This window comes from Cetorhinus maximus, chromosome 5 (assembly GCF_964194155.1).
Source record: "Cetorhinus maximus chromosome 5, sCetMax3.hap1.1, whole genome shotgun sequence".
In the NCBI taxonomy this organism is placed as follows: Eukaryota; Metazoa; Chordata; class Chondrichthyes; order Lamniformes; family Cetorhinidae; genus Cetorhinus; species Cetorhinus maximus.
In genome coordinates, this window is record NC_135883.1 from 26,182,599 (window position 1) to 26,197,839 (window position 15,241).

The window sequence follows — 15,241 nt, forward strand, 5'->3', positions numbered from 1 at the left end:
AGATTATTCCCTCTGGTCCTCGACTCTCCCACAAGGGGAAACAACCTCTCAGCATCTACCCTGTCAAGCCCCCTCAGAATCTTATGTTTCAATGAGGTCGCCTCTCATTCTTTTAAACTCCAATGAGTACAGGCCCAACCTACTCAACCCCTCCTCATAAGAAAATCCCTCCATACCCAAGATCAACCAAGTGAAACTTCTCTGGACTGCCTCCAATGCCAGAATATTTTTCCTTAGATAAGGGGACCAAAACTGTTCACAGTATTCTAGGTGTGGTCTAACTAGTGCCTTTTTCATTTTAGCAAGACTTCCCTATTTTTATACTCCATTTCCTTTGAAATAAAGGCCAACATTCCATTTGCCTTCCCTATTACTTGTTGAACTTGTATGTTAGTTTTTTGGGATTCATGCACAAGGACTCCCAAATCCCTCTGTGCTGCAGATTTCTGCAGTCTTTCTCCATTTAAATAATATTCAGCTCCTTTATTCTTCCTGCCAAAGTGCATAATTTCGCATTTTTCCACATTATATTCCATCTGCCAAGTTTTTGCCCACTCAATTAACCTGTCTATATACCTCTATAGATTCTGTGTCATTCTCACCACTTGCCTTCCCATTTATTTTTGTGTCATCCACAAACTTGGCAATTGTACATTCACTTCCCTCATCTAAGTCATTAATATATATTGTAAATAATTGTGGCTCCAGCATTGATCACTGTGGCACCCCACTAGTTACAGGTTACCAATCCTGAAAGTGTCCCCCTTATCCCAACTCTCTGTTTTGTATTAATTAGCCAATCCTTTATCCATGCTAATATACTACCCCCAACACCATGTGCTCTTAACTTAAGTAGCCTTATGCGTGGTACCTTATTGAATGCCTTTTGGAAATCCAAATATATTACATCTACTGGTTTCCCTTTACTTATCCTGCCTGTTACCTCCTCAAGGAATTCTAATAAATTTGTCAGGCATGATTTCCCCTTCATGAAGCCATGCTGACTCAATCATAGTGCAGAAGAGGCCCTTCGGTCCATCGATCTGCACCGACACGTGAGAAACACCTGATCTACCTACCTAATCCCATTTATCAGCACTTGGCCCATAACCTTGAATGTTATGACACGCCAAGTGCTCATCCAGGTACTTTTTAAAAGGATGTGAGGCAACCCGCCTCCACCACCCTCCCAGGCAACACATTCCAGACCATCACCACCCTCTAGTTAAAAAAGTTTTTCCTCACATCCCCCCAAAATCTCCTGCCCCTCACCTTGAACTTGTGTCCCCTTGTGACTGACCCTTCAACTAAGGGGAACAGCTGCTCCCTATCCACGCCCCTCATAATCTTGTACACCTCGATCAGGTCGCCCCCTCAGTCTTCTCTGCTCCAATAAAAACAACCCAAGTCTATCCAACCTCTCTTCATAACTTAAATGTTTCACCCCATCTGCTTGATTATATTATGCATTTCTAAATGCTCTGCTATTATATCCTTTATAATAGACTCTAACATTTCCCAATGATAGATGTTAAGCTAACTGGCCTACAGTTGCTTGGTTTTTGTCTCCCTCCCTTTTTGAATAAGGGCGTTGTTGGCAGTTTTCTAATCTTCTTGTATTTTCCAGAATCTAAGGATTCTTGGAATATTACCACCAGTGCATCCACTATCTGTGTTGCTACTTCCTTTAATATGCTAGGATGCAACCCATCAAGTCCGGGGGACTGATTGGCCTTTAGCCTAATTAGTTTCCCTCGTACTTTTTCTCTAGTGATACTTATTGTATTCATTTCCTCCCTCCCCCTTTTGCCCCTTGATTATTTAGTATTTTAGGAATGCTATTCGTGTCTTCTACCATGAAGACTGATGCAAAGTATTTATTCAATTCCTCTGCCATTTCCTGTTCCCCATTATTATTTCCCCAGCCTCGTTCTCTAAGGGGCCTCTGTTCATTTTAGGCTCTCTCTTCCTTTTTATACATCTAAAGAAGCTTTTATTGTCTGTTTTTATATTTGTTGCTAGTTTATCCTCAAAGTTTATTTTCTCCCTCTTTATTATTATTCTTGGTCACCTTTTATTGGTTTTTAAAACTTCCCTAATCCTTTGGCTTCCCACTAATCTTTGCCACATTGTATGTTTTTTCTTTCAATTTGACACTTAACTTCCTTGGTTAACCATGATTAGTTTATCCCCTTCCTAGAAACTTTCTTCCTCATTGGGATGTATCTTTGATGTGAGTCATGAACTATTTTCTTAATGGTCTGCCATTGTTCATCAACCGTCTTTGCTAAAATCCTTTCCCAGTCCACTCCAGCCAACTCTGCCCTCATTCCTTTCTAATTACCCTTATTTAAGTTTAACAGTTGTTTCTGACCCAAGTTTCTCACTCTCAAATTGAATGCTAAATTCAATCATGTTATGGTCACTGTTTCCTAAGGGATCTTTTACTCTGAGATCATTTATTAAACCTGCCTCATTACACATCACCAGATCCAAAATAACCCGATCCCTGGTTTCTAGGCAACTGTCCGAAATACACTATGAATTCTTGCTCGTGGTTACTTTTGCCAATTTGATTTCCCAAATCTATGTGAAGACTAAAGTCATCCATGATTAGTGTATTGCCTTTTTTACATGCCCTCATTATTTCCTGATTTATTCTCTGTTCTACTGTTTAGCTACTGTTAGGGGGCTTATAGACTACTTCCACCAGTGTCTTCTTCCCCTTGTTATTTCTTACTTCCACCCATATGGATTCTACATCTTCCGATCCCAGATCATTTCTTGCTATCATACTTATTCCATCTTGCACTAACAAAGCTACCCCACCACCCTTTCCTTCCTACCTGTCCTTTCAAAAAGTCACATAACCCTGAATATTTAGTTCCCAGCTTTGATCTCCTTGTAACCATGTCTCCGTAATGACTATAAGATCATACCCATTAATCTCTTTGTGCCATTAATTCATTTACTTTGTTCCAAATACTACGTGCATTTAAGTAAAGAGCCATTAATTTTGTCTTTTTACCATTTTTTCCCCCTTTGACCCTATTTGCTGCATTTTTTTTTTAAATGTTTGTACACTCTGTCCCTTCCTGTCACATTCTGGGTATCATTACCTAAATAGCTGCCCTGCAATGCTGCCATGTACTTTTGCTTGTGCCTTGTAGATGGTAGACAGCCTTTGTGATGTCAGGCGGTGAGTTACTTGCCACAGAATTCCCAGCCTCTGATCTCCTCTTGTAACTACAGTATTTATATGGCTTTTCTAGTTCAGTTTCTAGTCATTGGTAATCCCAAGGATATTCATAGAGGGGGAATTCAGCGATGGTAATGTCATTAAATGTCAAAAGGAGATGGTTAGGTTCTCTTGTTGGAAATGGTCATTAGCCTGGCATGTGTCTGGTGTGAATGTTACTTATCAGTCCAAGCCTGAAAGTTGCCAGCTCTAGCTGCATTTGGACACAAACTCCTTCAGCATCTGCATTATTCTATGCTCAAATATATCCTAATGATTGCACTTGCTTGGTTGCTTAAATGCAATGACCTCATAACGAAACGACAGGGGAACTCGGATGAACATAAAATATAAACACAGCGGACTTACAAAATTCAACAATTGCCTCTGCACCACACCAAGGACCTTATTTAAATGACAAAATAGTGCAACAAAGTTTAAGGACTGTGAGTGCTCCTCGAAAATTGTGAATATGTACTCATTAATGGCATGCAATAACTGCACAATAGCAAAATATTTTCCATTTTCAGCGTTTCATGAAAATGGTACTGCAGTGTATGAGCAATGAGAATGTTCCTCATTTATAGTCTCAAAAATAGCTTGTGCTCAAACTAAGGGAAGTCAAAATTTTCTCTTCAGCGAGAAAATGTTGCGGGCTATGATGTCGTACTCTATCTGATTGGTCACTTTCGGAACTGGCTTAACTCAACTCCTGCAGCGAATAAATAATTACACTAACAAGTAAAACAGAAGAAAATAAAGAACTTGTGTTGCTAATACATTTCTCCTGAACTACAGTCTCTTATGTTATATCTCTTAGTTTCCCAACGCCACATCAATTTAAGAACTTTCTGGCAGGTGAACAGCGGCGAGAATTAGAAAGTCATCCAGGACTATTTTAACTCCCGGGACTATTTTAACTCCCTGGAATATATTTAAATCTACTAGCTAACTTCCAACCTGTTCTGGGTGGAAAATTGCATGATGCAGAGATCATCCACCAACAACAGGTAAGTGGCAGACCAGTTACCAGAATTCACGGGTGTCAAAGTCCAAGCTTTCTTATGGAAGCCAGAGGTGCATTGCTGTCTGTCTTGGCCCCAAAAGGAAAAGGTTAAAAAAAAGTAAACTGAACTTTTTGTGACTCTACTGACCCTGATCCTTTTTGCCATTGGGTTAATCTGGTGGAAAACCTGCCAGTACCCCTGCTTAAAGCTGCAATCAGATCCCAATTACTCATTGGGACCCAGCGTATGGATGTTAAAAAGGGCCATGCTAGCTTTGTGCTATTGCCCTTGTTGCCTGCTCAGGAGAGCAAGTGAAATTCCAAATCTGTCAGCTCCTGTTACTTCTAGGGCTTGTGCACGACACAGGCAATTTCAATTCCCACCTAGCATGTAAGGCTGACATCACCCCTTTTGATTGTTTTAATGTCTGGAAAATGAAATACAATTACACGAAAAGTATGGAGCAATGTAGCTACTTTCTTCAAGGGCCTCAACTAAATATGGGATTAAATTTTAAGATCAAAGCCATACCCTGAAGTACCCAGCCATTGAGTCTTTAATAGGCTTGAGGCGGGTCTTCCGCTACCTTCCTAGAGAAAGTCCCGCCTCAGAGAGCTGCCAGCCAATCAAATGGCCAGCAGGACTCTTGTCCCAGTAGCACCACTTTTTAGGTTATTACTTTTATTCTATTTCCATTTTTAGGTAACTCTGCAAAAGCTACCTCTTTGTTCAAGCTTTTATTAATCTGCCTTTATGTGGTTTAGTGCAATATTTTGTTCAGCAATCTGTTCTAATAAGGAGCTACATAAATGCAAATTGTTGTTGTTACAGCAAAATGTTTGAATGCAAATTACTTATCGAATTTAAAAGGCTTCTTATGCATTTGCTTTCATCTAAAACCATTTTAAAAGGTTAATCAATACTTCAAATATAGCAGTTACCAGCTCAACTAAATCAACTGATGTGGACAAATAATTTGGCCAAATGTACATTTTATGGAATAAACTTAAAAAAAATGACTTCTAGATTGAATAAGTAGGTTCATTGTTTCATTTTTCTCCCTGAAGTTACAGGCTTGAAAATTCCATTTTTAGTTCTTCAGCTGACAATTTACAAAGCTCCATTGAATTTCTGTTATTAAATTATTAAAACGAAAGCAAAATATGCATCAAAACAGTTTACTTTTAAAAATCGGCAAAAGTAAGTTTGGTCTGAGCTGAGCTAACCATGAATTGGGGGCTGTACCTTGAAGTAACTTCACATGAGCTACAATTTCTTCATATTTTATCATTCCTTGGAAGAATACGAGAGAGATTGTTACAATAAAGAATAATCTTACCCAATAGAGCATTTCGGCCATTATCATCCGGTAAAAATCGTTTATCCACGGCGCAGACCAAAAGGTGCTCAGGAAGGTTAGGAGACTTGGCACCGATTAATAAGAATCCAGATGGCACCTCAATCTGCTCATTCAACATAGAAACAAGTCGCAAGTCCTTTCCTGCCTGACAGAAGCCTAAAAACAAAATTTGCAAGTATCAGACTAAAACAAGTTCATTTTCCTTCCTCAGGCCTTAAAGAAAAGTTTACTTGCAAGCAGCAGAAATGTTATAAATAAACTAACTGGGTTGCATGGTTGGAACATTTTTCATATGATCTAATCCACAGAGTGATTGAAGTTAATTTCTAAATTTGTACTTGTTTGAAAATTAAAGTTCATCTTTAAATAAGCAGCACAAATCCAAAACTACAGACAGAACGAGTAGTTTATGTGCCTTTACAGAAAAGGTGCAAATATCTCTTGTCCTACATTCAATATTGTTTTCTACATCAATACATTTTAGATCAACGGGAATGTTTTTAATCAGAATTACTTGTTTTCATCCCGTCCAAGTTCTTAACCCTTTTGGCACTGCGAAAATGTAAGCTTTCCCAGTACAAGCCAGTTGTTGTTGCTATAACAACTCATCTAGCCACAATGCAGGGCTTGGCATTGAAATATCATGCTAATAGTTGACCTGATCATACACCTGTGGTGCATCCAGGCCAAGCTCTGAATATGTAGGCCTGAGCCTTCACATGCAAGACAGCATTAAGGGTAGGTTTTCAGCCAATCAGGTATTATTTAATTGACTCCAGAAGACCAGGAGAAACAGGTAAGTAAATATATTTAAAGCTATTGTACAAATGGAATAATGGAAATGCTGACCTTGTTTACATTAGTGAGGTGAAAAGTAAATAAAATCAAGGCAAAGTTAAGTACTTTTCTGCAGGGAAGGAGAGAAAAAGCCAATGGTAAGTGTCTGCCAGATCACTTGCCTATGCCTCCAAAGAGTTTACTAAGGAGTAGGCCTACCCATTCTCTGCAGATGGATGTGATTTATAGGGCAAAAGCAAAGAGGGAAAGACAACGGAAAAAGATGGTGACCAGAAACAACTCCTTATCCTAAAGGAACTTTAATATTTATTGTTACTTGTGGTTTCATTTTATACAGGCAATTTCTGTAAAATGGATATCCCTCTTATCAAATAGAGATGAACTTATTAGAAGCATTATTTTAACTGGAAATGGCAATGAAGGAAACATATCTATTGCCATTGCTCTTATGTCCACCAGATAGCAAAAAGATGTAGACGTTTGACATTGGCTGAAAGGCTGTTACGTGGTAATATTCATATTACATTAAATGCATGCTGCCACTTGGTAGAAGCCTGATCCTTGGGCAGAGTAATTCATGGAATCACCTGGCAGTACTGAATTTTCAGACCTCTGATGCTTATGATTGGTATGCAGAACTAAATATTTGCCCAGGGGTGTTATAGAATTTCTCAAGTGGCAAAGCCAGAACTAATTATCAATTGAGCAGTTCCTTCTCGAGTCTGATGGCTAGAATAGCAGATCTCAGAGTTGCAGCAACACATCCTCCAATGTTTTTCACTTTGGGTCTTGACAACATTGGTTTGAGAGAATGCCCTGTTCTCTGTTATAATGGTGGTATAAAGGGCCCAGAATTTGTATTTGTTGCCATGGCCTGGGCAATCATTCACAAAGCACTGGATTGTACAGACTAAAGAGATGACCAGACAACGTTTCAAATATTTGAGTCCTTTCTCAGGCACCAGCAACCTACGCTCTAGGAATAAAGTTCTGTTCCCAATCTGACAGTTCCCCATCTGAGATCAGGGAGCAGCTGACCAGTATTTAAGTGATCCTAAGATTGGCCAAAGGAGCACATATCCATGACAGGTGGATGTTCCTCCTCATGAGGGGTGCATGCAAATAGAGTGGCAGCATAAAATCCAAGCTATTATTTTAGTCAAGCCTTCTGATAGTACCACGCATGTGTCACCACATGACATGCATAATTTTAACATGTTGTGGTAGTTTGTTGAAACTCCTAATTATGCAAACACAACACGCTTTATAACCCACTCAATAGCTCAATTTTGCATCATTTATAGCTCAGCATTCAATTAGGTTAGAATGCTTTAAAGGCTAGTTTATAAATTTACAAATAGCATTAATGTAAAAATCATAGCAGTTTAGCTGCCCTCATGTTGGTCGTCCTTTGTCCAACTATGCAGGTCTTTTGTTTTTATCAATTATTATGAACAAGGATGAGGGAGAACTGAAACTCCTGTTACCTTCCCTTATTGTTCATAATCAGTGTGTTTTTGAAAAGGAAGAGGTGAGTGTTTCTTAACCCCTGAGCTTATGGTTGATTTGAATTACCAGTAGCATGCTTTTTGTGCCTTTAAATAAAGAGGATTATTTATAATCACACATTCACCCCACAAATCTAACACTATGTCACTCACCATTCTCACACTAGAGAAAAAATGCAGTTAAAGAGGATAGCGCTCTTACAAGTTACAAACAAAGGATTAGTTTGTTAGTCACATGATGGTCTCGTCTCAGTGCTGGCCTGCTGGAGAAGGGCTCCTTTAGTACTCTTGAAGTGTAGCTAGATGAATTCAATAACCCAAGTCATATATCAGAGTCATTACAGCATTCCATTGAAGAAGTGGATTTTCAGCAGGTCACAAAGTTAGTTGCTAGTAGTCTTATTTACTAGGAAGTTAGTTTTCTATACTGATGAACTTGAAAAGGAACAAGCTTGGAGACCTTAAGATGGTGCAGTCTCCAGTTTTAATACACAGATGTTGCTGCCTTTGCTGCTGTTTCTTACTGTGTTGTTTACAGACTGACTGGTTTCTCCCTGATGCTTAGAATAAGTAAGATTGGTTATCTGAAGACAGTTTTGATCAAGTGACCACATGATCAAAATACTTGGTATATCCATTCAAGGGAGGTACTCTGCTCATGTTCACTGAATTAGGAATTTTCTGGAGACTTGAGGTAGTTCTAAGTCTATGCAGAAATTGCAAAAGTCACCTGACCATCGGCAGCCATATCAGCAGCCACCTGAAATAGCATTCAGTGCCACAAAAGCAATGTCCTTTATTAAAAGAAAAGGCAGTTCTGGAAAATTCTATACTTAATACAGTCCATGTTTAAATTTATGAATATGACATGCCTTTACTGGGCAAGAAACAACAGAAATAAGGTTGGAAAATAGCTCAGATATATTATACAAAAATATATCTAATAAATAGAAAGACTACATAAAATACACAAGCTAGTTACCAAGGGTTTACTTACAATAACAACTTATTTGCTTGTTCACCCTTTGTTAAATACATTTAGTTTATGGTTTTAAAATTAAAATCAAGTTTGAATTTATCATACTAAAAAATTCAAAGATGAAACAAATCCAGGGAGGACTTAAGATAATTGCAGTGCTAAAAAAGATTAACAAACTGGGTTTTGTTATCCCAAGACATATTGCCAAAACCTTACCAAGATTTCAGGCTAGGATTGTCATTCTCAAAGAAGTTGGGACTGAGCCCCTTGAGTGATCTTAGATTATAAAGTCAAAATAATTCAGAGTAAAAGCAGTAAAAATGTTTTAAAACGCACACACAGAGACTCTATCACATCTCATTTCATCAATGACACAGTTCACATCTGAAAAATCATAAGGGCCAGTGGGAGTGGAATCAATGCAAATGTGAAACAGCACAGGAAACATTTTTAGAAGCACCAATAAAGTAATCTGAAATAGCATTCAGTGCCACAAAAGCAGCATTAAATCTTGGAAAAAGTGCAGCACCCCTCTCCCCAGTGCATGCCTTAATGTGAGAGAAACCAATAAGGTTGGGGAGAGGGGGAAACAAAATTCAAAGGATATAGTACATACAGCACTATGTAATTAGACAACAGAAAGTTGTGATAGTTTGAAGTCATCAAATGTAATATTTTTAAAGAGGGGGTAAAAGAGGAAAAAAGTCGTAATGCTCATTCAGTCCCTGTGACAGCTCTTGTTCCACCTTGTCATCAGTTATTTCCTATAATTCCCAACTAAGGAATTTATGGAGGCCAGTTTAGTTGTACACAAATATTTTAAATTTGAGACCAGTCACTCTTGGTAACACCAAATTCCACTGAAAACCAACATCCTTTAAGTTAAAGCTTTCTCTACTTACCATCAGTGGTACAACACCCTTCTGGGGGAGGCTTCATCTGATATGGAATGAGAGGACTACTGGACTCTGATCCATCATCCTCCTCCTCCTCCTCGTTTCCTGGTCTTTTGCAAGCTGTGTTAGGTACAATGCCATCTGTATTACCAGCACAAAAACATTCAATACTATCCTAGCCCCAAAAATCTTCACCACATAATTTAACTAAATTTTACATCCTGGTTGAATTCTTAACGACAGACCATTCGTTATGGAGTAAATATTCCTTACTTACCATTTGTGTCAGAAGGTGCTGAGTACTGAGCTTTAATCTTAATGGACAGCAAATAATTAATGCATATACCCAAATTCTCATATGTGCTCCAACATGCAGATCCAGATCTGTGTCTGCAGAAGGTAAAGATCATAAAGAACCATGCTAAAGAGACAGAGATTGATGTTCCTCGACTCTATTTATGTTGGGAATGCCTGCAGGAGTACCCAGATATGTATAGCACTGTGGCCTGGTCCTGAATCACCACTGGTCAGAAGCAGCTTGCAACTTTTAATCTGGCCCACCCATGTAAGTTTATACTTCAATCAGCCAGAACATCTGATCACCCAGGTCAGAGGAGCAAGGCAGCTGCAGGCTGCCCCTGAGGGATTCAAATTGCCCAGGACAGGAAGTAGGGGCAATGTCAGAGCTGGACAGGTGTGCTGTTCCTCTTTAGCGCACGCAGTTAGAGGAGGCTCAGGAAAATCAGTCTTACTATAATGGTGTTAAGCTTCAATCAGTTTGGTTAGCTTATTCACTGAATGCAATTTTCAGGGCAACCTGTTGGCCAATGGTGCTTCACTCTAGGTTACCCAAAACAACATTATAATGAACAAGAAATGTTGATCCTTCAGTGTCCCTGAGTCAAGGTCAACACAAAATCAAGTGCACTTATACAGCAAAAGTCAAAATGAATGGGTTGCTCAGTAGCTAAAGCGTTGTCTGTATCTGCCAAGACAGACTAATCCAGACCAGCAATGGAAGCATTGTCCCTGCATACATTAAATTTAAAGCAGACTTCCCTGGTGTGCACTAGGATCCTTGTTACGACAACTAAAAAATTAATTTATCTCAGTACAGTCCACATTTGAGAAATTCAATGTAATGCAGGAAGGGTGATCAGGAGGAAAGGGCAAACAGGTAGGAAAGGAGCAATTGGGAGGGGGCTGGCAATAGCCTTCAGGACTCCTGTGGAGCTGGGAGGAGCACCCAAGCTACTCCCAACTTCACATTCAGGAAAGTTTTTTAAAACATACTTTTTAGTGGCAGCCTCCAGCTGGCCTTTTAAGGACTGCTGATTAGGTTACATATGGATTTGGGTTAACCTGAACACAATGGGCCAAGTGCCAACTGTATTCATAGCAGCACAATTTTGGAAGTCTTGCTCAAGGAACTGTTAGACACCACCACCACCCGCCCCACCCCCACTATTTGCATATGCCAAAGACCCTTTAGGTGCAGGCCATGAACACCTATAGTAAGGCGTTCATCAAAATAGCATGCAGTGCACTTCTGGCAAGGAATATGCACACACAGCACCCACCATATTGATTGCTTGGGCACCCATTTTGCACCTGGAAAATAGGCACAGTGTTAACAAATTTCTCAGCTTTTAAGCTTTAAATGTAAAATAATGTAGAGGGGAAAAATCCAGCGATCTTTGCTACAGGCAATACAAGCGAATAATTTTAGAAGCTGTATTAAAGACTATTTCTGAAAGTCTACTTTCCAAAGCTAACTATCAATTATGATGTTAGGTAAGGACCAATAATGACAACTGAACTGATCAGAAAATGGGAGTACTTAGCAGAAGAAAACGGCACACTTAAAAGTCTTCAATGTAGGATAACGTAAAGTTAATTTGAGTCACCAGCAACGTGACCTATTCTCTGAAAAAGGGAAACCTATCAGCCTTTTCTCTTTTACAATAGAGCATGTGCTCATGGTATAGTTTTTCTTAGACTTACAGGAGTACTCGAGGCAAATTTTAAAAAAGGAACCATGATCTTACCTTCTAAATTAGAGACCAATTGGTGCTCAGCCTCTAGATATAACTGTGAAAACACAGGCCTGGGGACCAAGTTGTTTGAACGCAGGGAAGCTTCAATAGAATTGTGCAGAACTTCTTCAAAACGTGTTGTCTTCAGTTGCCCAGCATATGAGTTTCCCATCTTTATAAAAACAGAAGCAACTAAAAACTCAGAAGCGCCTTACTAAATGAACTGAACACAGAGAGCAGGGGTAAAAGTTCTAAACGAATTTAGGCTATTCAAAGAGGCATTATCATTTTCCTTCAGCATTTTCTTAAACATGCTCAATAAAGCAGGCCTCCAAGAGCTCCCTGCTGGTAAATTACAGGAAACCCTGTACTCAACAGCCCAGGGCAAAGGGACTGCAGAGTTTAGCACCCTTTTTATGGAAGTTATTGACATCTAATGTTACAGGTTAATGAGGCATGCAGAAGTAGAGTGCAGGCATTTTTAAAGCAGCAATAAACCCTGTCTACAAGACAATCTCATTGTCCTACGTAAAAGGCAACAACAACCATTCAAATATAAATATCTATGAAGCCGAAGGTACATGTTTGTTTTGTCACATGGACTAGTCTAGACTGGGACTGGAAGCTTTACATTTACTTTGTGGACTATGGCTAATTACCTACCTCACCTATTTTCTAAGACTGGTTGTTTGCTTGCAGACAATTTATGCTGAACACTGAAGGTGGCAATTGGTCTGAATTTGCAAACCTTAAAAATTGTTACGAGCTTGATGGAACAATTGGTTTGCGATCCTTTAACAAAGCCAAAGAATACAACAAAATGTGGTGTAAGTGGTGATTTCTAATAAGTACAGACTTTGCAAAGATATATCGCAAAACAGCTTTGCTGAATGATGCAATTTGAGTGTTCCCAGATGACTGTCTGCCTTCCTATTTTCCCTTGGTAACTCTTCTGAATATTGTTCCATTAAGTCATAAGATTAAGAGCACATCATCCTTGGAAGCAACCACAGACATTCTGATCCAGGGTTATAATGTACCGCTTATGGGAGTGGAATAAAACTAGTGGATTATTACTGACAGCTTAATTCTGATCCAGGGTTATAATGTACCACTTACGGGAGTGGAATAAAACTAGTGGATTATTACTGACAGCTTATATTAACATCTAAATTTTTTCCCATCATTAATGTAATCACAGACATAGAAAAATAACGAATACGTCTCAGAATTTTAAATGAAACTGGTAAATGTTCCCACTCCTTTGGAGTGCAGTCCAGTAAATAATACAACTTGTGATGACAGTGGTCAGAGACGTAAAAGGAATTCCTGTATTTCACAGGACATCTTAATTAACAACTGATACAAACAAATACCAACATTGAATGAGTTTTTCCTGAGGCATCTTCTTTTTCTATCAATGTCTATGATAATAAAATTACAGCCATAAAAGGTGAATTTGTTTCAAGCAACAAACATAAACTTGTCTGGATAGAGATCACAGCACACTGGGAGACTGAATCAACTCTTTACTTCTTACAGCACCTGCCCCAGAAACACTACAGCACAAAATCTATCAAGAAGGTGGCAACAATCTGACAGGCTTTGGGCATTCCCTGTAATGGTGGCAACTTTTAAGGTTCGGGAGAAGAAATTGCAAGATGAAAATAAAGTGGCCAAAAACAGTTGCGAGAGTTTGTGGTATGTTAAGGCCTGAGGATTATTTCCACAAAATCAGTGACAGATGAGCATGGCACATATCAGGCTTACCTTCCCTGTGGCCACCAACTAGAAGTAAATGTCTAACTTTTTAAAATGTTTATGAAGCCAGGGGGAAGGGAAATGCTCCCCTCGGATATGTAGATGAGGCCCAGAGACATAATTGCTGGTGACCCTCGAGTCTCTTGGTTCAAATTCCAGACTAAATTCTAAACCTTCAAATTATACTAACAGAATCTTAAACTCTGTCCCCCTACATTCCTAGAAAAAACATTTTAACACAACTAAATGAATTAAATATGCTCTATATATTAGGTAACAAGCCAATCATCATCATAATTACTCTTCTATGCAATGTGCGCTGAATGTGTTAAAGTTTTAATCTGTCATAAACTTCAATTGACGTGTTCTTAGCTCATTTGCTTTCCTGACCTGACCCTTCCATAACAAACTTCAAATTATACTTTAACACTCTACATATGGGCTAATAATATGCGGTCGGTCAATGGCAAAGTGAAAGTGATTACTGATGACCTTGAAGAAAGCTGTGCTGAGAGATCTAGTGATCTCTGTGGTGAGATGTTTAACTTGCTTGTCAGGCAATTGATTATAGCAGGGTTTAATAGAGATTCCCAGAGTTAAGCTGCACTGATCCAGTCAAGCTGTCGAATTTGTCAATCACAATCACATTTCAAAAACAGCAAACAGGGAAATAATAAGCACAACAGCTACTTGTACTTATATAGTGCTTTAATGTAATAAAATGTCCCAAGGAACTTCATAGAAACATTATAAAGAAAAATTTGAATTGAGCCACAGAAGGCAATAATAGGGTAGATGGCCAAAAGTTTGGTCGCAGAGGTAGGTTTTAAGGGTTGTCCTAAAAGGAGAAGTAGAAAGATGGAAAGGTTTAGGGAGGGAATTCTAGTGCTTAGGGCCCAAGCAGCTGAAGGCATGGCCACCAATGGTGGAGCAGTTAAAATGGGGGTTCCTGAAGAGGCCAGAATGAGAGGAGCACAAATATCTCAGAGAGTTGTAGGGCTAGAGGAGGCTACAGAGATTGGGAGGATTGAGGCCATGGGAGGAATTTGAAAACTAGAATGAGAATTTTAAGATCGAGGCTTTGCTTAACTGGGAGTTAATGTAGGTCAGTAAGCATGCAAATGATGAGTGTAGTGCGCGTAAGGGCATAGCCAGCAAAATTTTGGATGACCTCAAGATTAAGGAGGGTAAAATGTGGGAGTGGGCCCGGAGTACATTGCCACCACTAGGCTTGACTATTCCAAATGCCTGGGTGAGGGTTGCACCCATAGATCAGCTGAGGTAGGGGAGAGGTCGGAAGATGTTACAGAAGTGGAAATAGGTGGTCTTAATGGTAGCACAGATGTGGTCAGAAGATTATCACCGGAGTCAAATGACACCAAGATTGCAAACTCAACCTCAGACAGCTGCCAGGGAGAGGGACAGAGTTTGTAGTAGGGACCGAAAACAATGGCTGCGGTCTTCCCAATAATTATTTGGAGGAAAATTCTCCTCATCCAATTCTGGATGTGGATAAGCAGTCTGATTAATTTAGCAACATTGGAGGAATCAAGAGGGGTGGTGGTGAGATAGAGCTGGGTGTCATCAATGAAGAAGGACATCACGCCTGAATAATCCACCCACTTCTTCAAACACTTGAGAGAGTAAAATAAAATTTG

The 15,241-nt window shown here is 39.3% G+C and overlaps 1 protein-coding gene across 1 annotated transcript in view; it reads right to left on the bottom strand.

The window, feature by feature from the left end:
• Positions 1 to 15,241, bottom strand: part of greb1 (growth regulating estrogen receptor binding 1) — a 351,042-nt gene that overhangs the window by 173,066 nt on the left and 162,735 nt on the right. Inside the window, exons 3-5 of the mRNA XM_078541600.1 lie at positions 11,835 to 11,994; positions 9,793 to 9,906; positions 5,585 to 5,761 (exon numbers count right to left, since the gene is read on the bottom strand). Of these exons, the coding sequence (XP_078397726.1) occupies positions 5,585 to 5,761; positions 9,793 to 9,906; positions 11,835 to 11,994 (451 nt within the window). The remainder of the gene's footprint in view (positions 1 to 5,584; positions 5,762 to 9,792; positions 9,907 to 11,834; positions 11,995 to 15,241) is intronic.